The sequence below is a fragment of the Ochlerotatus camptorhynchus genome, unplaced genomic scaffold (assembly GCF_037179485.1).
Source record: "Ochlerotatus camptorhynchus isolate MF236.1 unplaced genomic scaffold, CSIRO-AGI_Acam_v1.1 ptg000361l, whole genome shotgun sequence".
Lineage (NCBI taxonomy): Eukaryota > Metazoa > Arthropoda > Insecta > Diptera > Culicidae > Ochlerotatus > Ochlerotatus camptorhynchus.
This window is the reverse complement of record NW_027040849.1, coordinates 14137581-14161928: the sequence shown is the minus strand read 5'-3', so window position 1 is coordinate 14161928 and position 24348 is coordinate 14137581. Positions and strand designations below refer to the sequence as shown.

Genomic DNA, 24348 nt, shown 5'->3' with positions numbered 1-24348 from the left:
CAAATATAAATCCAAAGCTAATTTGTATAAGTTAATTTCAACACAGTTCATATTAATATTTTAACATACCTCAACCGTTTTTGAAAGATTACAACAGTATTTTCAGACCGTGGAGCATGCTCACTGATGTCATATATACGCGGTACACGATTTGAAAACCTAGGGCTTATAGAAGCAGTAATTAAACCATTCCCACATTATCAAAAGGGGGATATGCCGTTTTGATGTTATCCAGACTTGATAATCGTTTAGAACATCGATTCTCAACGTTGCCCCACCGATCAGCTCGGTCTACATCGCCTAATTCCTTTAATGTGCTTTTCGTTCAGTGGGGGTTCGCAAACTCCAGGTTGAAAATCGATGGTTTAGAATAAAAGCGTCGAAGGTTCCAAACAGGGTTGCTTCCACTCACTTGCTATAAAAAAAATATTATTTTAAATTATGCAATCATTAGATGAAATAATGCTATGTTGTACTTGTAAGTAACAAGAAGAGGTAGTAAAGTATGTGTTTGACTCATAAAACCTGACAACTTCGCTTTGAGAGCGTCACAATTAGCGATCTTATGATTCGTGAGCGTTCACTCAGAGTGAGCGCTCACGAGTCGTAAAATCGATGATTGTGACGCACTGAAAGCAATTTTGACAAACTTAATGTGTCAAACATATACTTCATAACCTCTTCTTGTAACTTACAAGTACTAATTAGTATTATACTATATCATGATTTCATAATTCCGAAAAACGTTTTTTTATAGCAAGTGAGTGGAAGTAACCCTGGTTCCAAATACTAGAAATTATTCTCCACTTTTAGATAAACACATTCAGTGGGAAGCTAGGATATGTGATTCTAGGGATGCTAAAGTAAGGTGCGAATGGTGTGGAAAGCATCCACAACTTCTAATTCAGCTCCGATCTGCCTAAATAACTTCAGTTAGTGTCACACTGTCAATAGCCTAATTTTCATCAATTACTCAATAATGGAATTCAAATCAACGAGGAACGGATGGAAGATTCCCACGACTATCAGCTAGACAGAGTTAGACCATAATGTGAAATCTTTGAGTGCTTGCAGCGTGGCATCATTCAATTTTTTCTCTAAATAGAAGCCATAATCGGGATAACATTCCGACACTTCATGTAAGGCATTATAATGATTGAATTTCTTGCAAAGGATGGGTACATTAAAAATATTTGCTGAAAAATACAAGACGATATTAGATAAACAAACATATTAGATTTGTATAGCAACGGTGGTAACCTAGGTGGGAATAAACTAACGCTAATTGTTTCTTGAGTATTTTTAAGTATTTCCAGGTATCTTAGATATCAGTAAGGACTTTCTGTGTAGAATGCGAGAAATACAAAGTTTAGAGTGGGATGCCCCTAGGTCAATACCACCGTTCCGGTGCAACCAAATAAAATCCAATAAGCTATCTAAGGAATCGCGAACACTGGCGCGGTAACCATAGCACGGTGATAGAGGAAATGCTTCGCCAACCCGAGTGTCTGTTCACCATGGAGGTGCGGCTCAAACAGCGTCTGACTGGCATCCAGCGGCTGAATAAGAAATGCTCTTCCCCGGAAGCTACACCTAAGATTGCAGCCCCATCACGGCGGATAGGAGACCTTAGGCCAACCAACTACTGTCTTTGAAACCTTTACAATTGTTACAGAAACCAACAGAGAAAAAAATCGAACTGATTTGACAGCAACGACTTTTAGCGCAAAACAACGGACACGAATTGGATCATGGAATTTATAGACGTTAGCCCAGCAGGGTAAACTGGCACAACTCTCCAACGAGGTGCGACGCATGAAGCTAGAAATCCTGGGACTGAGTAAAGTTCGTTGGCCAAACTTTGGAGAACACAAACTGCCGTCGGGACAGGTACTACTATACTCTGGTATTCGAGGTGAAAACGCTCCCCGCCATCGTGGAGTTGGTCTCCTACTTAGCGTCCAGGCAAGTGCTGCACTCATCAAGTGGGAGCCTGTTAATGAGACGATAATCGTTGCCAGATTTAGAACACGGGTTCGTAACCTTACCATAATCCAATGTTATGCACCAACCGATGCTGCCGAGCTACAGGACAAGGAGAATTTTTACAGTCATCTGAATGCCGTCGTGGATAAGGTGCCAAAGGGTGACATCAAGATCCACATTGTCGACTTAAATGCGAAGATCGGCTCCGACAACACGGACTATGAGCTTGTCATGGGACGCCATGGTCTCGGCGAAATGAGCGAGAACGGTGAGCTGTTTGTAGAATTTTGTGACAATGACGACATGGTGATCGGGGGCTCGCTCTTCCCCCATCAGCCAGTGCACAAAGTCACGTGGGTTTCCCGTGATGGACATACCGAAAATCAGATCGACCACATCTGCATCAGCCGAAAATGGAGACGGAGCCTTCTTGATGTCCGGAATAAACGCAGCGCAGACATCGCGTCTGACCATCACCTTCTAATCGGCGAAATCCGCCTACGCATGGCGCGGATCCAGCGACGGGAGGAGAGACTCGGGCGGCGGTTCAACACACGCTGACTTGAAGATCCAGCGGTAAAAAGGTCTTTTGTTGAAGAACTTAAGACTCGAGCTGCGGACGTTCCAGAAGGTGGCAGCGTAGAAGAACAATAGACGGCCATCAAGAATGCCTTTATAGAAACAAGCGAGAACAACTTGGGTGAGCTGCGCACCCAGAGGAAAGAGTGGATCACAGATGAAACCTGGCGGAAGATTGAGGAGTGTAGAGAAGCAAAAACCGCGATAGAGCGGGTGAGAACCAGAGGAGCCATGAACGGTACGTAAACGGTACTCGGCTCTAGAGAAGGAAGTCAAGTGCTTTTGCAGACGGAACAAGCGAGCGTGGGTGAACTCCCTGGCCGACGAAGGGGAGAAAGCCACAAACACTGGCGATATAAGCCTCCTCTACGATATCTCACGACGCCTGAGTGAAGCAAGGATGAACCCGAGGATGCCAGTGAAGGACACGACTGGACAATTGCTTACCAGCTGAAACGCTGATTTGAGCTCTTCGAACAACTTCTTCAAGTTTCGACGGCCAACCAGCCATCAACATCTCGGCATGATTCGTCAGGGTGCGGCGCATCAATCGCGTCAATTCCGAGGCCCCATCACTGCAGGAGATTGAAGCAGCTATCCGAAGCATGAAATCCAACAAGGTTCCAGGGGTCGATTGCATATCAGCAGAGATGCTCCAAGCTGTCCCCATGCTATCCGCACAAATGTTACATCAACTATTCTGTAATATCTGGGACACCGCGACTTTTCCGGCCGACTGGATGCAGGGCATCTTAGTGAAGGTCCCAAAGAAGGGAGATCTGACTGTGTGCGACAATTGGCGAGGCATCATGTTACTGTGTATTGTTCTCAAAGTGCTGTGCAAAGTTATCCTGAATCGGATACAGGAGAAGATTGACGCGACTCTCCGACGGCAGCAGGCAGGATTCCGTGCCGGAAGATCTTGTGTGGACCATATTGTCACGCTCCGCATCATCCTGGAGCAGGTCAATGAATTCCAAGAGTCCCTTTATTCGGTATTCATTGAGTACGAAAAAGCTTTCGACCGTCTCAATCACGAGAATCTGTGGTGCGCCCTGAGACGCAAGGGAGTCCCGGATAAAATCGTCAACCTCATCGAAGTGCAGTATGAGGCTTTCACGTGCAGAGTTCTGCATAACGGAGCCTTGTCCGACCCTATCCGGGTAGTCGCTGGTGTGAGACAAGGATTTATACTATCACCGCTACTGTTCCTCATCGTAATCGACGAGATCATGGTAGGTGCAATTGACCGTGTACCTATCACCATGGAGCAACTCAACGACTTCGATTTGGCTGATGTCGTTGCTCTACTAGCACAACGGCGCTCTGATATGCAGAGTAAGCTCAATGACCTAGCCGAACGCTCCTCTGCGGCGGGTCTCACCATCAACGTCAACAAGACCAAATCGTTGGATATCAACACGGGCAACCCTTCCAACTTTACGGTAGCGGGGCAAGCAGTGGAGAAGGTCGAAAGTTTCCAATATCTTGGCAGCCAAATAGCGTCGGACGGCGGGACCAAGAGCGACATAGGTGCACGAATCAAGAAGGCTAGGGCTGCCTTTGCGAGTTTACGAAACGTATGGAGATCCAACCAGATAAGTCAACGCACTAAAATCCGAATTTTCAACTCGAACGTGAAATCTGTGTTGTTATACGCCAGCGAGACGTGGTGTGTATCAGCGGAGAACACTCAAAAGCTGCAGGTCTTCATCAACCGATGCCTGCGGTATATAATTCGTGCCTGGTAGCCTCACAACTGAATCTCGAATGCCGAGCTCCATCGTCGATGTCATCAGAAGCCGATAGCAACAGAAATTCGAGAGCGAAAGTTGGAGGTGGGTCGGCCACACGCTTCAATGGGGCGGAAACGAAATCTGCAAGCAAGCGCTGGATTGGAATCCGGCAGGACATCGCAGCAGAGGCAGACCCAGGGGCTCATGGCGGCGGAGCCTCAACAAGGAAATTAAGCACCATTAGTGGTGGTAGGGAAAACCAACGGCGAGCCGCGGCTGTGCCTTGATCCTCGACGTGTGAATGAAGCAATACTCAGGGAGCATCATCCAATGCCAATGGTTGATGATTACAATGCTCGTTTGGGTATAGGAAAGATATGGAGTAAACTGGTTATACGCGAGGCGTTTCTACAAGTAGAGTTGGCAGAAGAATCAAAAGACGTGATGACGTTCATTACTAACAGCGGATTGTTCAGGTTCGAGTGTTTACCTTTTGGATTGGTTACAGCCCCAGAAACATTCCAAAAGGTAATGGACGATATTCTTTCTGGCTGCTATGGAACCTACTGGCATTTGAACGATATTATAATCGAGGGAGAAAATCTAGAAAAACATGTAGAACGACTGGAAAAGGTATTGTAATCCTGTTTATTTTTCTCTGAATAAATTTTGAAAGCATTCTTGAAATTGAAATGTAGAGCTCAATTGGAGCAAATGTGTGTTCAGAGTATCTCAACTTGAATTTATTGGCCACAAAATCTCTCCAAATGGTATTAGTACTTCTGAAACCAAAGTGCAAGCTATTTTATCGTTCCGAGAACCTCCTCAGAACGAAGGAGAACAACTTCGAAGTTTTCTGGGTTTGGCTAACTATATGTTCATCCCAAACCTAGCAACTATTGATGAGCCCTTACGTAAACTCCTGCTAAAACAAAACAAATTTGATTGGTCCCCAGAACAAGCAAATGTTTTCAACCAGATCAAGAAAGCAATAAGTGCCATCAAGAAAGCTGGGATTTTATCGGGTAGAAGATCGCACTGCGGTAATATCTGACGCCAGTCCAGAGGCCTGGGAGCGTAGCTGGTGCAATTTGATTTGAATGCCGTTTATCGTGTAGTCAGTTTTGCTTCTAAATCCTTAACCGAAACTGAACGTCGATATTTTCAGACAGAAAAGGAGGCGCTTGGTATTGTCTGGAACGTTGAGCAATTCCGGTACTACCTTTTCGGAAAATCTTTTGAAATTTATACTGACTGCACTCTAAGCTTTCTTTTCTCAAAACGATCAAATCTTTTTGTCTGGCAAGGAGAATGTGGCTTACAGTCTGTCCAGGCTTGCTGTTCAAGAACCAAAACCTTTCGATTCAGCAGAAGAAATCTTTTTCTGAGAAATTGCTGGATATGCTGCAAGGTGGTCTGCTTTAAAATTGATCGATACTGAGCATGCTTCAAAGTCAGATCCTGAAATTCAAGAAATTATCAAGATTTTGAATAGCAACAAAATTTACAACCTTCCCATTGAATTTCGCGTGGTGGCAAATGAGCTTTGTGAAATACAAGGTGTTTTTTTGAGAGGCGATCGAATAGCTATTCCAAAGAGTCTTAGGGACAGTGTACTAGCAGCAGCTCATGATGGTCATCCAGGCATAGCTATGATGACAAATCATTTGAGATCGAATATTTGGTGGCCAAAATTAGATTCCAATGCGGAGACACTCGTGAAGAATTGCAGAGGTTGCACCCTTGTTGCTGCACCAGAGAAACCTGAACCATTAAAGCGCAGTCAAACCCATGGCAGGTCCTAGCACTGGATATCTTGGGTCCGAGGGGCAATATCTTTTAGTGGTAATAGATTGCTATAGTCGGTTTATGGAAGTGTGCGAAATGACAAGTATTACTGCTGGAGATGTGAGAAGAGAGCTGTCTATCATGTTTGGTAGATACGGTCTTCTTATTTCAATAAAAGCTGACAATGCCCCGCAGTTAAGCAGTGATTGTGAAGAGTTTTGAGAATATTGTGAGGAGCACGGAATAACAATATTGAACACCATTCCATACTGGCCACAGTCAAATGGGGAGGTAGAACGTCAAAATCGTTCAATTTTGGAACGTCTACGAATCGCTCAGGAACTTGTTCTTGATTGGAGAAACGAATTGAGACAATATTTGTTGACATATCATTCTACAAAGCATCCCTCAACTGGAAAGTCTCCTGGTGAAATTATATTTGGTCGAAAAATCAAGGGCAAGCTTCCAACTTTAGCAAATTATCAAGGAGATGATAGTATTCGTGAACGCGATGCAGTTGTGAAAGAGAATGGGATGTTATATAGTGACAAAAAGAGGCTAGGAAAGTGAGATGCAAGAAGGAGATAAGGTGTTAGCGAAGATTGTGAGGAAAGCTAATAAGTTGGAAACAGATTTTGCCAATGAAGAATTTATTGTTATCAAGAAAACCGGTACAGACACTATTATTCAGTCAACAGTTACAGGAAAGCATTTTAGGAGGAGCTCTGCTCACTTTTAGAAGATAAATGGTCTAGGAGAACAGTCCAGTTCAAATGATAAAGTAAGTGAGGAGAGATCAGATAATGAATCATTGGAAATGATTAGGTAAATTCTTCCCCAAAAAATAAATTGTTGACTTCAGTAGCTGCAGATCCAGAACTGTTGCAATCTTAAAGATTGAGAAACCACCAACCAACTAAATATCGTGATTTTATTGCGTACTGATAATTATCATATGGAAATTTATGTTGAATTAAATGCATTTTTTAATCAAAGAGGGAATGGAGCATATTGATGTTAGATCACCTGTTATCACATATACATCTTGTCAATACCGAAAGATTATCATCAGAGGAGGCGATGCGTAACTATCAGATATGAAGAGGATTCTTATGTACCTATCGGACAAGTGAGGTTCAGTTACTACAATCCCGTTCCAAGCTGGCTAAAGTGCTGAAGATGCCGAAAACAACAGTTTTTAGAGTGCTCAAAACCTACAAAGAAACTCTGAGTTTGGAAAGGAATCAGTGGATCTATACGAAAAAACTGGAACCAGGGATCAGCTGCGCAGCGTCTATGAGTTTTCGCGTTGACAGCTACGGGCGGTACCGAACTCACCCAACTGTTGTCCGAATCAGCCATGCGGCTTCGTAACATCCCCCTGCCCGTGAAGTTCCGGACCGTCTCCAAGTATCCAGAAGTGCTAACTTTACTGCAGGTCTATTGAGTAACCCGTTATTCGTCTGCACAACTGCTCGTCGAACTTGTCCATCCGCTGCCTTGGTCACGTCCATGATCCGTCCTCTTAACCAACCGTTCCGTTTGCCTTCGTCGACGACGAGCACGAGATCCCCTGGTTCTGGAGGCTTGACTGGTTCGAACCACTTGGTGCGTCTCGTAATAGTGGGCAAGTACTCGCGTATCCATCGACACCAGAACTGGTCCACCAAGTGCTGCGCAAGGCGCCAACTGTCCCTCAAGCTGCTCCCAGCTGAGTTCACCGAAGTTGCTGGTTGAATGACTCCCTTCGTACCGAACAGCATGAAATGATTCGGCGTTAGAGACTCTTGCTCCGTAGACTCCAGTGGTATATAGGTGAGCGGCCTGGAATTTACAATCGCCTCCGCTTCTGTGGCTACCGTCTGTAGTACTTCGTCGCTAGGGTGATGAGGATGATCTGCAATAGCTGACATCGCTACCTTCATTGAGCGCACCATGCGCTCCCACGATCCGCCCATATGAGGTGCCGATGGTGGGTTGAACTCCCAGCTGGTCGCCGAATTGGTGAACGTCATCGCGCAGTCTTCATGGATATCCTGGATCTCCTTGGTCAACAGGTTGCTGGCCTCCAGAAAGTTTGTTCCGTTGTAACTGTGGAAGGACTCCGGGGAACCTCGACGAGCCAGGAATCTTCTAACCGCCATGATGCAGGACTGAGTTGACAGACTATGCACCAACTCTACATGTATGGCGTGAACCGTGAGGCACGTGAATAGCGCCACCCACCTCTTCACCAAACTGCGTCCTTGCTTAACCTATATCGGTCCGAAATAGTCCACTCCAGAGTGCGTGAAGGGACGAACTAGTACTGTGACTCGCAACTCGGGTAGGGGCGCCATCATGGGTGGTTGTGGAACACGACACGACAGGTCACACCTGGCGTATCACATTTCGCAATCCTGGTATGTGGAACCGTTGACGCATCTCGTTGTGAACAGTCTCTCTGTTGCCGTGCAGGAATCGCCGATGATAGTCCTCCACGAGAAGATGGACCGTAGCGTGCTTCTTCGGTAACAGGATCGGGTACTTCATATCTGTCGATACGGCTCACGCCGCGGTGAGCCTACTATTCATCCGAATGACACCGCTCTCATCTACGTTGGTGACAGCCGGTATAGCTGACTGGAATTTGGAATTGAGGCTGGATTTCTGGGGTTCTTCTGGTTACGTTGCAAAATTGCGTACTCATCAGGATACATTTCTGCTTGTACCTGTCGCCAGAGCAAGTTTTCTGCATTACGCAGCTCCTTCTGCGTCAAGATATCGGGTTTGACCTCCTTTTCTCCTCCCAATCTACGCACTGCACGTAGAACGTAGGCTGTTGTTCTCAGGAGTCGATTTCAGTTCGAGAATCGGGATACGGCGATCAACGGTTGAGGCGTAGATCCATGGAACAAGAATTCAGCTCGCAAATCGATGTCCGTTTCCTTCTGCTTCTGAGACGCACTATACCAAGAGTTATTTGGATCGAAGCTGGGTCCGTCTTTCCATTTCGTGGCCGCGTCAGTAATGTTCAGTTTGGAAGGCACGTGGTGCCACTCATCTACGCTAGTAGATGTGAGTATCTCTTCCACTCGAAAGGCCACAAATTGGTGATACCGTCGGCTATCGGATCATAACCAACACAGGACAGTTGATGAATCCGACCAAAGGAAGCGCTTGTTAACCTGGAAATCCAGCGAAGTCAACACTGAGTCGAGCAGTCTTGTTCCAATCATCGCCGCTTGTAGCTCCAGACGTGGCACGGAAAGGGATTTCAGCGGAGCGACTTTTGTTTTAGCCACCACCAGCGCGCATCGAGGAGAACCGTTGTCCACGAAGCGAAGATACAAAACTGCTGCGCAAGCCACTTCGCTCGCATCTACGAATAGATGTGCCTCGACGTTCTCGAGAGCCGAGCTGTTCACTCCCTTGAAGAAGCATCGCGGTACTGCCACCTCTTCCAAGCGCTGCTTGTACTCACACCAACACCGCCACTTATCCTGCAATTCCTCCGGAATAGGTTTTTCCCAATCCGAACAGCTGCACTTTGATCGATGACGAATCATACGTCAAACTCGATTTTAAGCAGCTTCCCGGTCCAAAGTTTTCATCGCGACTGGACGTGGGGATGTGCCGGGAAGATTCAAGTTCGCGTTTTCCGACAGGTTTGCGAAGAAGGCCATGATTTGCCAAGCAATTTGCAGTTGTGGCCTGAAAACGGAACCATTCGTCAAATCCTCGACTATAACATCCCAAGTTTACATCGAAGAATGCCTGAAAAAGCGTGTATTGCCGTTCATCCGCAAGCATAGGGGCAAAGTCATCTTTTGGCCCGATTTGGCCAGCTGCCACTACTCCAAGGAGGCTGGTTTTGTAACTCTGTACCATACCACCCTGCAGGTATTTCAAATCAATTTAACATAATAGAGCAGCAACAATGAATTTTGAATCACTTTTAAATAAAATTCATGACGAAATTTTAAAATAAATTTTATAAGATGAGAAAGAAGTAGAAAACCAAAAAACAACTATATTAACACAATGAACAGTGCAGGGTAGACGCCTTGACATATCCGTAGAGTAACCATCATTGGAAAATGTCCTTCAGCACTCAATGCAAACAAATTATTTGGTGGCAAAGAAAGTTCATTAAAATTTAAATCATTATGAGTTTCTAAGTAAATTAATAAAACCTTTCAGGGTGGTTGCACTGACACATCCTGCAGAGCAACCATCACTCAAGGTGATTGAATATACACCGTTCGGTGAGACCGGATGGAATTTTGTTTTGAAATCTGTGTTAGGGAAAGTGCTGATAATTTTGATCACCATTGCAACAGTTGGACATTTGCGTAATTTTCAATAGTTAACTTTTGAAAATTGTTATGGTGTTTATTTTAGCAGATTCGTAGAAAATTTTCCAATCGATTGACTTGCTTAGAATTGAAATCCATCCGCTATTAACAGAGTTAGAAATGGTCAAAACCTGACCGCTTTTCGTAACGCGGTAGATTTTGGTTTTTGTGTGATTGCACCCTCAATATGTTTCCGAAAGACGTAATCCTACGTGAAAAAACTACAAGGGACAGCCCTATGGGGTTGTACGCAATGGTGACGTAGGAGTACGTGGTCTTATATAATAAATAATATTTATTAACTGCAGCAGGAGCTTGTGCTTTCTGTAGGAATATGAATTTGAGCGGGGTTCTCCCTGTTTACACTCTTTAGTATGATTCACTTGACATAGATGGCCCACAGCGACTCACGAAGAGCTACTGATTCCGATCAATAGCTGTGTAGCTTCTTCCTCCTTTTATGGATGGTCATGTGGGCTGCAGCTCGCAGCTTGCAGGTAGCCTTTCGTTGGGTGATTGAGAACACCACCACTCACCACGCGGTGATTGATGAGACCAGATGGAATTCAACTTTGAAATCTGTGTTAGGGAAATCACTTTTCGCAGGCAATCAGTGATAATTTTAATTATCAAAGCAACAGTTGCACATTCGTGCAATTTTCAATAGTGACATTTAAAAAATGATGAAGTCTTAAATTCAACAGATGTGTAGAAATATATCTGATCGATTGGTGATAAAATTTTTGAAATTAGTCCAAGGGCAGCTGAGTTATTAACGTTCAAAATCTTTCATTTTATGTTACATGTTCAATTTTTGGTTTTCACAAAGTGTACCCCCATATAGAAATCACAGACGTAGTCCTACGTTAAAAAAAGCATGCCTTTCCAAACCTAACCAATGCGCTTCTACCGATAGATTTCCGAGTGTCACCCGAATAAGCATCAACAATGTTGCGCGACACAGCACTGTCCAAAACACTCTCCCGTGCAACAAAACCAGCTCCAAACGTTTCTCGCTCCCACCCCAACAAACGCTTCGATGCCCGAGAAGGTAAACAAAGCAGCATAAAAACAACAACCATTACCGCGATGCATCTGAGCAGGCGGTGAAGATGCACCATGGTGCAGTTCTCTCTTGCAATCCTTCCGGGTCGCCGTCGCCGTTCGCCTATACAACACCAGCTCCAGATGGGAGAATTTTATCCGAAACTTAACGAAACTCCCTTGATTTTCTCTGGCAAAACGACATGCTCGCTCTTTCTCGCTCTCCGGGCGTCATACCGGCGTCTAGCAGCGAGGCCGTCTCCCGCTTCAGTTCAGTGCTCGCCGCCGTAGCATAAACAACCGAACGGATACGGAAGCGCGTCGCGTGTTGAAACCAGCATCGTTGTTGTTTGGTTTGGTTTGATTTTGGAAGGACTCTCTGGAGGTGTGCCTGCCTATCCTGCGTCGTTAATCTCTCCGAATAGCCGAATGACTCCTTTGTACCACGGTGCGTGCTTTGCGTGTGTTTTTGACTAGGGGGATGGCGTTGGGGCATGCGTTTTGAGAATCCTTTCAGCAAGGATAGGGTTGCCAGCCGGTTGCCGGATTTGAATGATCATTTGGCCGAAAATAGAACGCCTTGAGTCACGACGACGTTGAAGTTGGTCCGGGACTCAAAGTGCATCGCGGGCGCGTTAAGTTTCGGGATATTAATAGCGTGGCGAGTCGACGTCGTTCGTCGTATGCAGTGCGCTAATGATTTAATTACGGGAAGAGATTAGTGCAATGTGCGCGCTGCTGGCTGGATCAGACTGCTGAAAGGAGGCCGGGTAGTGCGAGGGCCGCCGGTTCCAAGAACGACGACTACGCCGTACGACGACGGATGGTCCCGGAAAGTGAGATTCGAGCATAAATTTATGCCGTCTTGACATGCGAGATAGAGAAGGAACCGAAAGAAGGAAGGCAAAGGCAGCATCCGTGCTGGGTCTGCGTGTTAGTGTTTGATTCTTTGGAAGATCTTCTTCGGAGGAAGGGAAGAGCAACGGGACGGGAAGAAGTTCCGTTGAAAGTGAATCTCGGGATCGGGATCGAATGGTGTTCAAACAAACCACGCCCGATTGTGTTCGATTTGTTTTTGGGAATGTGTGTTTTATCGCATGGAAAGGTCCATTATTGGGAAGCTACGAAGGAAGCGCCACGGTGTAGAGCCTCGTAAATCAACCCCGGTTTTTCGACGACGATTTATGGGCAGTTTTGCCACAATGTGAATCGGTGTTGTTCAGTGCCATTATTATAGCATCGAAGCAGAAAAATTGAATAATACCCGATCGATACCCCCGTGGTGAAGAGTCGTGCAACAGTCAGTGCAGTTGATGATGCGAATCTGAGGATCCATCCAAGGTGCGTCAACGGCGGGAGGTGTTAATGAAGAAATTATAATATGATCTAAGACGGCGTTGGAGCGCTATTTACCAAGGAGTGTGCGATCGACAGCACTGTTTTCGGGTGCTATGTGGGTCAGAAGAGCAGCGCTAGACATCGATGAAGGTGAGACTCGCGACGAGGAGCATGTAATAAAATTGCTTTTAATTACTGGGTCTCTCTTGTTTGCGGCGACGACGAGTCGGCCGACGAGTCGATGTTTGGTGGTGATCCGAAATGATAGTTTCGTTGGAAGAGAGGAGGAGGTGGAGGAGGAGGGATGCTAAGTGGCTACAGTGCTTTTTTGATTGATGTCTTAGATAATGTGTGTCGCGCGCGCGGTTTTTCGGTGTTGTGAGTTTTGTTCCCCCCCTGAGGGTACAGAGCACCACCGAATGCAATGCCATTGCCTAGGCTCGGCCAGGGCAGAGGGTGCGAATGGGAACTTGGACACCTTACGGAGAGGACGGTTTTTAACACATCAATTTGTGCGGTTTTAGGTTATGTGTGGTGTGTTTGTACGTGAAAGTGTCCAAGTGAAGGCTAGGTTAAATATGTTGGGGTCGATTAGGTTGCCTCAGGTGTCGTGAGAGTCTGCGAGCGGTTAATGGCACTCGTAAACCGACGTGTTGGGTGTTTGCTGGATATTTGATGATTTTGAGAGACACTTGAACTTTTGCAAAGGGGAAACAGACTTCACTTGCCGTTTGATCATGTTGAATGTTTGCCGGTGGTGGTGAATGAGCGCGACATTGAGTTTGCTCTGATTCCCATGGGAAATGCAGCACTCTCGATTGTAGATCGTTTGAGAAAGCCTCGGATTTTTATAAATTTGTTTTTTAACGTTATTAGCGAGATTTTTAGCTCGTTGGCTAGTTCATCTTCTCAAGGATTTTTATAGATAATCTTGAAGTAATACCTAAAGCTGCCAAACTAAGAGTAGATCGGCATTTGGAAGTCGGGTAGTACATGGCACTTTTGGCTCGTGCTCCCGAGCAAAAAAAAAGGTCAACAGACAAGCAGAGCATCAAAACTAAATTTTTATTAGCAACACCGTATGTGTGTGTGTGTGTGTAGTCATCATTATCAACTCGTTACTACCACAAATTGTTGTAACACTAATAGGAGGTCGGGTCGTAGTGTCTTCTGCACCTCCAATAAGTGATTGTCGTATTTTAGTCTTTGGCCGCAGTATTCACAAATTAAACTAATCAGATACGGTGAAAAAACCATTTCTAATTTTTCAGTAGCATAATATGACGACCCAACCTCATATTTACAATTTATAAATGTGACATAACTGCTTTATTGTATTGTTCATTGCTCATACAACATTCGAATTTCATTATGCACCAAATAACAAACAATGCTGGGATTGGGAGGGACCATCAGGGAATGCCTACTCCCTGTTGTTAACATTTCGTGGATAAACGGGGGCTATCTCCCCACTCATTGCGGCATCTTCTTGTTTGGAGGCTCACCTTTTTTTAACAGGAGATTCTTAATAATGTCCTGTAGATTCATATAGGCGATTTTGCCTATCGATTCACCCAACCCGTTGGTTCTTCATACAGCGACATGTTGAGGACAAACATCCCAGCAAACAATCGTCTATTGAAGAAACAACTTCTTGACGATTTTATTCAACTGCATGCTTAATAATACTTGCATTATTTTTAATAATAACTTCTGTTCAGGCTATGTTCACACAAATCTGGAGAATTTAATCAACCACAACACATTGAACAATTGGTGTTGTATAAGGTATGTCAAGATGCTGTTATTTAACTTATATCCCAAGTAACACAGAAAACATGTTTTCGAATAAAAACAAAGATGTTGTATAAAAGTTATATAGAAGTAACAACAATCTTCTTCTGTATTGTAAAAGCTATAATGATGTTTTTTAAAAACAATATTTCTGCATCTAATTTTCTGAAATTACTGGACAGATCATGTCGTATAATTGTTTGATTTCATTTCTTATGGACTTTTATGAATGCTAAATAAGAAAATCACAATAAGAAGGTTGTTAAAGAGCTTTTGAAATGATTTATATAGCCAGCTGTTTTATCTAGAAAATTATGCATTTTCGTGGGGAGTAATTAAAAACTTGTACGGCTAATGATGTTTTATTAATGTTTTACTAATGTAAACATTTATTTTCATTTTTTTCTGTCATATGTTTGTTGGTTATCTAAAATCGGCGTAGCACCTGGTTACGTTATACCCGGCTGGTGCAACGAAGACCTCGGCGTTTTTGGTAGGTGAGTCAATGAAGGAAGCAGAACGCTAAAAGAATCCGTAATTGACGAGTTGACATCATCCGTATGACGAATCGGAGGTTGCTGAGCTTCCGAAGTTGTTTGCTCAACCTGAGTAGGAATTTCAACAAAGATTGGCGATTGTATTTTCTCCAAATTGAATGTGTTGGGTGCTGGTTGGATCATGTTGTGTTCAGGTAGAATGTTTCAGTATTCGTGATGGGGTCTGCAGGCTGTTGGTATGGAGTGTTGAGAAAAGACAATTGAGTACGACTCAATATTAGAGTGCAACTGCTTCTGTAACCAATGGCTTCAATTGCTTCTTGCGAATAAAAGTTCCTATCAAAATAACGAGTTCAGGTAGGGGAAGGATGCATCTACCTGTTGGTATAGTTTGTTTGCTAGGGCGTTTATTCGCAAGAAATCGGCGATTGAAGTTATTGTTTACAAAAGCAGTCATACTCAACTAACCACGATTAACTGTTTTTGAGGAGATGTTATGCCCCAAGCAACACACATCCATCATAATAAGTTGCCCCGTAACGTGAGTAGATCACCTTTTCGTGGTACGTTACGGGATGTAAGATCTACCACCGATTCCTTGTCCTGACTACTTCAAACTAGGGGAACAGAATTTTTCAGTAATCCAAGGAACACATCTTAGTCCTTGTTACTTTTTATGCCTTGTTGATAGTGACAAGACTCGGCTTTGTCTACCGAAGATGATCTTGAAACAAGGAAAAAAATTAGTTAGTTGTCTATGTGATTCCTAATCTTCTATTTGTTGTTCCCTAGTTTGAAGTGGTCATTATGGGTGTCATTCCTTAATTTTGTTGCTAAGAAATCCAATTTTGACTGACAAAGGGGCGCGCCTTTGGAGGGTGTTTCAACACTCCGAAGGGTATAAATAGTCGGATCCTTACGATAAATGCAAGAGTGACAACTGTAAAAAAATCGAATACTTCATCATTTCTCAATAGTGATGGAGTAATACGACATGCACTAAACTAAGGACACGGGATATACTACAATAGATCAATTTACTGGTCGCAGTCAGTAGTGTTAGGTCCCGAACAGAGGAAAAAAAAACTGCTTTTGTTAACACTGGTTTCGAACGTCTATTTGTCGTTACTTCTCACGCAAACGCCCAACTAACACCACCAACAGATAGGTATATGAAAATTTCCCCTACAAGATCGTGGTGTTAGTTTGCGTGGGTGAGTTACGAGTTACGAAAAATCGATATGCGAAGTCATTGTTTACAAGCAGTTGTGTCGGATTGAAAAGTTTTGCTTGAAAGATGTCGGAACAGCCATTCACATTGCCGGCTAAACAATTTTTAATACTTTTCAGGAATCCAACGTATTCATAATTTTTTTAACATAAAATGGAGGGATGTTTACGCTATCATGCCGTATGATTATGCAGTAGAGAGCGGGATTTATTTAAGTGTTTTCACGCTCTACAATGTACCGTTCGGATTAATGCAAAATTGTATCGCACTAAACAATTCCAAGGGAAGGTGAACAATTCATTGGATTAGTCATTGTTTCAGTTTCTGTTTCGGTCAAAGAAATAGTAGACGTTGGAAGTTTTCTCGCCTTGTCCCAGTATGTGGGTTCCCCAAAAAAAATGTAAAAGAGTCTTAATTAATCTTTCGTTTGATGCGTAACATGATTAATGAAACGATGAGGAGCTTTTGAGTGGGTTGAGTTATTTTCTTCTAATTCCGTTATAATTGTTTATCTACTGTCAGATACGCGTATTTAGTCCACTACTTCAGTGCCACGTACTCATGCACCGCTCAGTGTACTACTTGAATACTTGGAACTGAGGAAATCTACAAGTAGTGGACGAAATACGCCTATCTATGAAAATTAATTAATTAATTTAATTAAATCGGATTTAAAGGGAAATAACTCAATTAGCTATTCATAGTCTTTGAATGTATACTAAGAAATTCGATCCTATTCTATTGAAACCAAACTTCATCAGCTTTAAATTATCAAAATATCTGTATCAATTCCTCAGTAAATCATGTGAATAGCTCAATATATAATGAACGGTAAAACAATAATATATTGTCTTCGACAAGTTTGTCTTGAAATTACTCATCTGTTGGCTTGTCCTAGTTTTTTCCACTTTTATTAATTGAGAGCTTTCTAAACCCACCAACGCATGAATTTGTATGATGTATAGCAAGCACTATAATAGTCTTTGCTTAGGAAAGTTTTAAAGAATTAAAAGTGATAAATGATGGAATTTATGGCTAATATCTTTTTAATACTGTGTTGTACGGTTATCAAGTGCACTCAAAATGCTGGGTTTCGGTCAATTTGAGTTATGATTTTCAATGGAGTATTCGTGGTAGTGGATCATTCAGAGTTTTTTTTTAATCTTTATTTGAGAGATTTTTAGCCGAAGGCTTGTTTATCTCTTATTCAGGGTAAAGGAATTCATGGTAAAATGGTATAATTAATATGATATAATTATTATTATTAATATAATAAAGGCAATTTCATAGTTTATTGAAAGCGCTCGAAAGAACACCAAATAAGGGGATATTTGCTTTCGTAACAATTCGTGAGTTTTTGAAAGACATGTGCAGTAAATTAACTATAATTCTGAAAATTAAAAGCCATTTAATTTAAAACTTTTATATGTGAAAGACTGTCTTGTTTGGGGTATGATCAATATTTTCAATCGGCAGTTTTTTTTTATTTTCATGACGCCATGCGTCGTTTTTGCTCCCGTCAATCTTCTTTTTATAATTGTTCATATTGAGCGTTATTTCCAGATGAATCACAAAGATAATTTCTCAAATATTGTAAAATTCAGCAGGCCCATTTTAGTTTTGGAAGCAAAACAACACATTTCCCGATGAATTTCGAAGTGCATCTAAGTTTTCGGGCATTAATGGCAAGATGAAAACATATTTAATTATTTAAAATGTAATTATCACGTATAAGACAGCTCTTAGCAATCCAGAAATTTAAGAACTTATCAGCACTAATTTCTGATTAGTTGAAAAAAATAATAATCAAGAAAACAGATTTTTTGTTTTGCTGTTAAAATATTGAGGGTATGATTTTTTCAGCTGTAGCCAACATACATTCAGTTTTATAAATGTGTTTCTGACAGATTTTTAAACCTTTAATAAGTATTAAATGGAGATGGTTGAAGCTCGTTAGTTTTAACGATGTAGCTAAAAATGTTTACAGAACTTATCCAGTGGTGCTATAGATGTTTTGAAATAACCAAAATTTGTTTTATATGACGCAATTCCTTGCGCTTTTTTGATTGTGTAGATGTAAGTATTTAAGTTACTCCTTTTAGAAATAATACCTACAGTTTGTCTTGAAGATGTATTTTCAACTTTTGCATAACAACCCGTGTTGCTTGGGATGAGTTGTAACAGAGCTTATTCGATAACATTTTTGATTATTCAGCGTTTATTAGACATCATTGCGTCCCCTTGATTAAAAAAAAAACAGTGATGCTCTGTATACCCTTTATTCTCATGTGAAGTAACGTTTAATTAGACATTATTATGCATTTATTAAACGATTATTCAAACTGTGGAAAATTGACCCAAAAATAAGAGAGACGGGGGTATACACAGGGATGGGCGTAAGTTATTCCTTAGTACTGATTGTTTTCATTATTTCTGACGTGGAACGTACCACACAGATATCAGAAAATGAACTACATACATATACATGTCGTTGAATGGGATTTGAACCATGAGAACCTTCTGATCACCAGCCGCTTGCCTTGTCATCTGAGCTATCCTAGAATTCATTATAAGGGCAGCTCAATAATCAATAAAAGCTTGCTTGAAAGTGAATACATATCAGCACTCCCGATTGCAACTCTAGCTCCGTCAAGGCCCTGTGGGAATGATTAATTCATTCATCGTTGTTTTACATTAGACCAATGTTACCTCTTCACCTCTCCAATTCGAAGGAAAGGATGCTCGGTTATTTTTCAAACTAGATCAATGCATTCATTGTCGTGAGCATGCTTGACATACACAGTTTTGGTCATGAACTGCTTATTTGCTAATAACTTTGCACACAGTTGACAAAACATAGTTCTGTTTGAAGCAATCGATAGAATGAAGTTTAAACTTGTAATAAGTATTTATGAAAAAGTAGATTTTAATTCTAGCAATAAACTGTATTTGTTTTTCCGTTGTAAAAATCAAGTGAGAATGACCTTGGCAACTTTCCAGAATGGTCTGTAGCGGTCGTCCAGATTCTGGACAAGCCGCCCGAAATTTTCGTTCCGGAGTGAGACCATTATGGAAGCAATCTCCTTGTTCAGATCGGCCATTTCACGTTTCCTCAGGCGAATCAAGAGTTGGGTGTGGGAATCAATGACAATAAACTTACCCCTCACAGGAACTCGTCGGACGCACGCCTCGTCAGCTACGGTTATGGCTTGGTGGAGTCCCTCCAACACTCGGTCGATGTCCTCCACGGAGTCAAGCGGCGGGTTTTCGATGATGTGCCTGTCTACTACGCGTCCAAACTGGGCCCAGGCTTGAAGCAGGAGCCACGTTGCAGCCCAGTTCAGCCACCACTGGTTGGTGGTCGGAGCTGAGTTCGTTCAAGGCTACCGGCTTGGACAAGCCGATATTTGTCAGGAACAGGTCTAGCGTCGATGGGTTGCCCGCCGGTGAGATAAATGTTGGCTCATCCGAATACCAAACGGAGTACAGCCCATGCTGTGAATGGTCGAACAGCAGACGACCGTTCTGGTTCTGCTGGTAGTTCCGCCAGGCCTCATGGCGAGCGTTTATATCTCCTCCTATTACGAAGCGGGAACCGTTACGGGTGATGGTGGACAGGTCCTTTTTGAATTTAGTCGCTAGTCCACTGCTGACGGCACACTGTCAAGGGCAGTAGACGGCGATGAACTGGACGTATCCAGTCGACGACTCCACCTCCACACCAAGGGCCTCGATGATAGAGGTGCGGATATGGGACAGAGTGTGGTATTTGATTCCTTTCTTGACGACAACCGCAACAAAACCCCCCCCCCCCCCCCCGGAGCTGGTGTGATCAAGCCGAATAATGTTGCGGCCAGGTAAGTAGAAGCTGTCGCTGGACTTTAGATGGGTCTCTGTCGATACTGGTCGATACTGTGCTTGCGGAGGAAGTCGGCAAGCTCAATCTCTGACAATGTTCCTTCAATAATGCATCTCGACGAAAATGTCGGTGATAGCTCGGAAAAAACTGCAATCTATCTGCAAAAATTTTTCAAGAAATCTATACGACATTTTCTGAAGAAGATCGCGACCGCGTATTTTGCATTTTTTCCAGAATTTTCAAGGGACGTTGGCCTCAATCAACTTCAAGGGCAGGATATTTTGCAGGCTTTAAAAAAGTTAGATGCCTCAACAGGTCCTGGACCTGACGAAATTCCTCCAGTATTTATTAAATGTCTAGCAATGGAACTCACTGCTCCACTGTTTTGGATTTTTAATATGTCCCTGGAATCTGGAACCTTCCCAAATATTTGGAAAAGCTCATTTCAAGTGCCTACCTTTAAATCTGGCTGAAAATCTGACGTACGTAATTATCGTGGTATAGCCATTATCTCTTGCATTCCTAAACTTTTCGAGGCATTTGTCAACGAAAAATTATTTCTCCAAATCAAAAATAGAATTACTGACATGCAACACGGCTTTTTCAAGGGTCGCTGGATAATGGATACCACGTAGAAGCTCTCTCTACAGACTTTAGCAAGGCATTTGACCGTATAGACATACCAATGCTACTTTTTAAATTGCAAAAAAATAGAATTGAGTCAGGTCTCCTAAAATGGCTTGAATCATAAAGGGTGATACGGTCAAAATTTGGTCAAGGGAAAACGCGTGTAAATCGGTGAAATCGTTTATTTAAAAAATCAAATTAAATTTCTTTTTCAAGTTCAATTAGTATAAAATTCAGGAAAAATATTCAGTTAGGCTTCCGCTTTTCCAAATCCGAATTGCCGGGCCTTACGCTTGACCCCTGCCATCAGATTTTGTACAGCCACCTTGTCCACCTTCTTCGCCGCAGAAAGCTAGTTTGCCTTGAACTGCTGCTCGCCCTTAGCAGTTTTTTTGGTCTTCTTTAGGTTCCGCTTGACAATAGCCCAGTATTTCTCAATTGGGCGGAGCTCTGGCGTGTTGGGAGAGTTCTTGTCCTTGGGAACCACCTGCACGTTGTTGGTGGCGTACCACTCCATGGCCTTTTTACCGTAATGGCAAGATGCCAAGTCCAGCCAAAACAGTACGGAACAACCGTGTTTCTTCAGGAAAGGCAGCAGACGTTTATTCAAACACTCTTTCACGTAAATTTCTTGGTTGACAGTCCCGGAAGCTATAAAAATGCTGCTTTTCAAGCCACAGGTACAGATGGCTTGCCAAACCAGATATTTCTTTGCGAACTTTGACAGTTTCATGTGCTTGAAAACATCTGCTACCTTTCCCCTTCCTTTTGCCGTATAAAACTCCTGTCCCGGAAGCTGCTTGTAGTCGGCTTTGACGTAGGTTTCGTCGTCCATTACCACGCAGTCAAACTTCGTCAGCATCGTCGTGTACAGCCTCCGGGATCGCGCTTTGGCCGTCGTATTTTGTTTATCATCGCGATTTGGAGTCACTACCTTGTTGTAAGTCGATAGTCCGGCTCGTTTTTTGGCTCGATGCACGGTTGTAGACGATACACCCAGCTTATTTGCGGCATCTCGGAGAGAGAGGTTAGGGTTTCGATTGAAACTACCGGTAACTCTCTTTGTCGTCTCAGCGGCTTCCGGTTTTCGATTTCCCTCCGATCCAGACTTCCTGGCTGTCGACAAACGTTCCCCAAACACTTTAATTACATTTGTAACGGTTGATTTGGCAACTTTTAGCGATTTTGCCAACTTTGCGTGCGAGTAGCTCGGATTTTCGCGATGTGCGAGCAAAATTTTGATACGCTGCTCTTCTTGCTTGGACGGCATTTTGACAACTGAAGAGTGAATTCCAAAATCAAAATAGGAGCAACATTCTACACACACACACCTTCAAAATGAGGGGTGTTCAGGTTTTTTAAATGCAAAATTGAAAGAAATACGTCAAGTAGATATTGACCAAATTTTGACCGTATCACCCTTTATTTAACTAATCGCCAACAAATAATTAAATTCAACGGAAAGAAATCGAGTCAAATTCAAATCACTTCAGGCGTCCCCAAGGCTCTCATTTGGGACCTCTTCTTTTTATTCTATACGTAAACGACATTTCTTTCATTCTCAATAAACTTAAATTGCTTATTTATGCCGACGACATAAAGCTCTTTTTGGAAATAAGAAATGAAGAAGACATCAATTTATTCCGGAATGAAATACACATATTCTACATATGGTGCAAAAAAAAAAGTCTACTAAAATTGAATGTAAAAAAATGTTACTTAATATCATTTAGCAGGAAAAGAACAACTTCAAATATTTCAATTGCACTAGGAAATCAAAATGTAGAAAAATGGGAAAGAGTTAGGGATTTAGGAATTATCTTAGACTCTAAACTAACTTTCATAGACCATTACAACACAATTATTCACAGGGCAAAAAACATGCTAGTCTTTAACAAGCGTTTTTGCTATAACTTTCAGGACCCATACACAATTAAAACACTTTATATTGCCCACGTGAGGTCAAAACTGGAATATTGCAGCATTGTATGGTCTGCTTTTTCAATCACGCTCGAAGAAAGATTAGAATCCGTACAGAAACAATTTCTATTATACGTTCTTCGTAAATAAGGTTGGACATCATTTCCTCTTCCATCATATGAAGCACGCTGCATGCTTATAAACATACAAACATTGAAAGAGCGTCGTGAATATGCAATGGTTTCATTTGTAAACGATATCGTTTCGCAGCGCATTGACTCCACAGAACTTTTATCAAAATTAAATTTCCATGCACCCACTCGGCAACTCCGAAATCGAAATTTATTTGCCATAAAACATCATTGCACAAATTATGCAAAATATGGGCCATTAAACCGCATGATGGCCTCTTACAATCAATACTGCGAAACCATTTACTTTACAATGTCTCGGCATAAACTAAAACAATATTTTTACTCCGTAAGGCATTATAACTCATAAAAAATAGGAAAGCTGACACTGCTTGATTTTTATTAAAGACAAAATTATACTTTTAACTTCTTTTCCAAAGTTGACGAAATAAATAGATAAATTTAAAAAAAAAAATCTGTAATTTATTTTCAATTTGGAACAAATCAAAAGTAAAAAAAAATAGAATCGCGTGCAGATTAGCGGAGCTTACACTCCAATTCTAATTAAAACCGTTCAGACTACCGGTTTGCTTCTATTAAATAACATATAAATTTAGGGTAATGATACTTATTGCTCTAAGTTGACAGCAGGCTTGAAGTTCCAGAAAATCTACCATAGTACCCTTATCAGGAAATCCAATGGATCGACAGGTTTGCATTCCTTATTTCCACAATCACAAGAGTAAAAATGATTCATAGAAACCCAACGACCCAATTCCCAAACTGGCATCCACACGGTTGAAACCCTTCACACGACTTCATTAATTCAAACCGTCGGATTTATAGCTGATGTCTTACTATTCTACGACGGCTTTGTTCAGCTCGATTCCTAAGCTGCTTGCTGTTTGAAACCTCTCGGTCGACAACCTAGTAGCCCTTGCAAGCCGAAACCCCGCACCAATGAATGATTTGTATTCCGAAACATTTCACCTCAACGGGAAACCTTACCCACCAAATCCGAACCGAACTGGGGCCGCACGAAACGGCCGTCCAATTATTCAGAAGATTTATTGATTTATGGCTTAATTAATACCGCTTGCACCGCCATCGTCCCCACGAAGGGCACAATGCAGCGAGTGGAACGACGACGACGGTAAACGACGAAAAGTTCCGCTTTAATTGGTTATTTGATATGTGCATTGAACTTGATCGACTTCGTCCGAGTTTGGTTTCTTTCTTAAATTTTTGAGCTGAATCAGGTAGTCTCTCGACTCCCGTCTCGAGTGGACTCAGGGGGAAGGAAGGGGCATCCAAATGATCACCAGCCAACCAACCAACCAACCGACCGACCGATAATTGATGGCCGCTGAATGCTGGGCGGTCGCGATCCAAAGCCCCGAATGCGTGCCCGCGTGAAATGGGGGGAGAGAACTGTTCAAAAGATTTGACGGCGGCGGTGGTCCTCCAACTATACTCACAAA

At 42.5% G+C, this 24348-nt stretch overlaps 2 protein-coding genes across 2 annotated transcripts in view; one reads left to right on the top strand and one right to left on the bottom strand.

Annotated features, from left to right (window-relative positions):
* Positions 1–8929: 8929 nt before the first annotated feature.
* On the bottom strand, positions 8930–9637 carry LOC135709610 (uncharacterized). Its single transcript, XM_065231995.1, has 2 exons — positions 9237–9637; positions 8930–9194 (listed from the first exon to the last, which is right to left on the bottom strand). The coding sequence occupies exons 1-2, from the start codon at positions 9635–9637 to the stop codon at positions 8930–8932; spliced, it is 666 nt and encodes a 221-aa protein (XP_065088067.1).
* Positions 9638–11757: 2120 nt separating this feature from the next.
* LOC135709432 (protein sax-3-like) overlaps positions 11758–24348 on the top strand; it is a 798478-nt gene continuing 785887 nt past the window's right edge. Inside the window, exon 1 of the mRNA XM_065231751.1 lies at positions 11758–12958. The gene's annotated coding sequence lies outside the window, so the exon portion shown is untranslated. The remainder of the gene's footprint in view (positions 12959–24348) is intronic.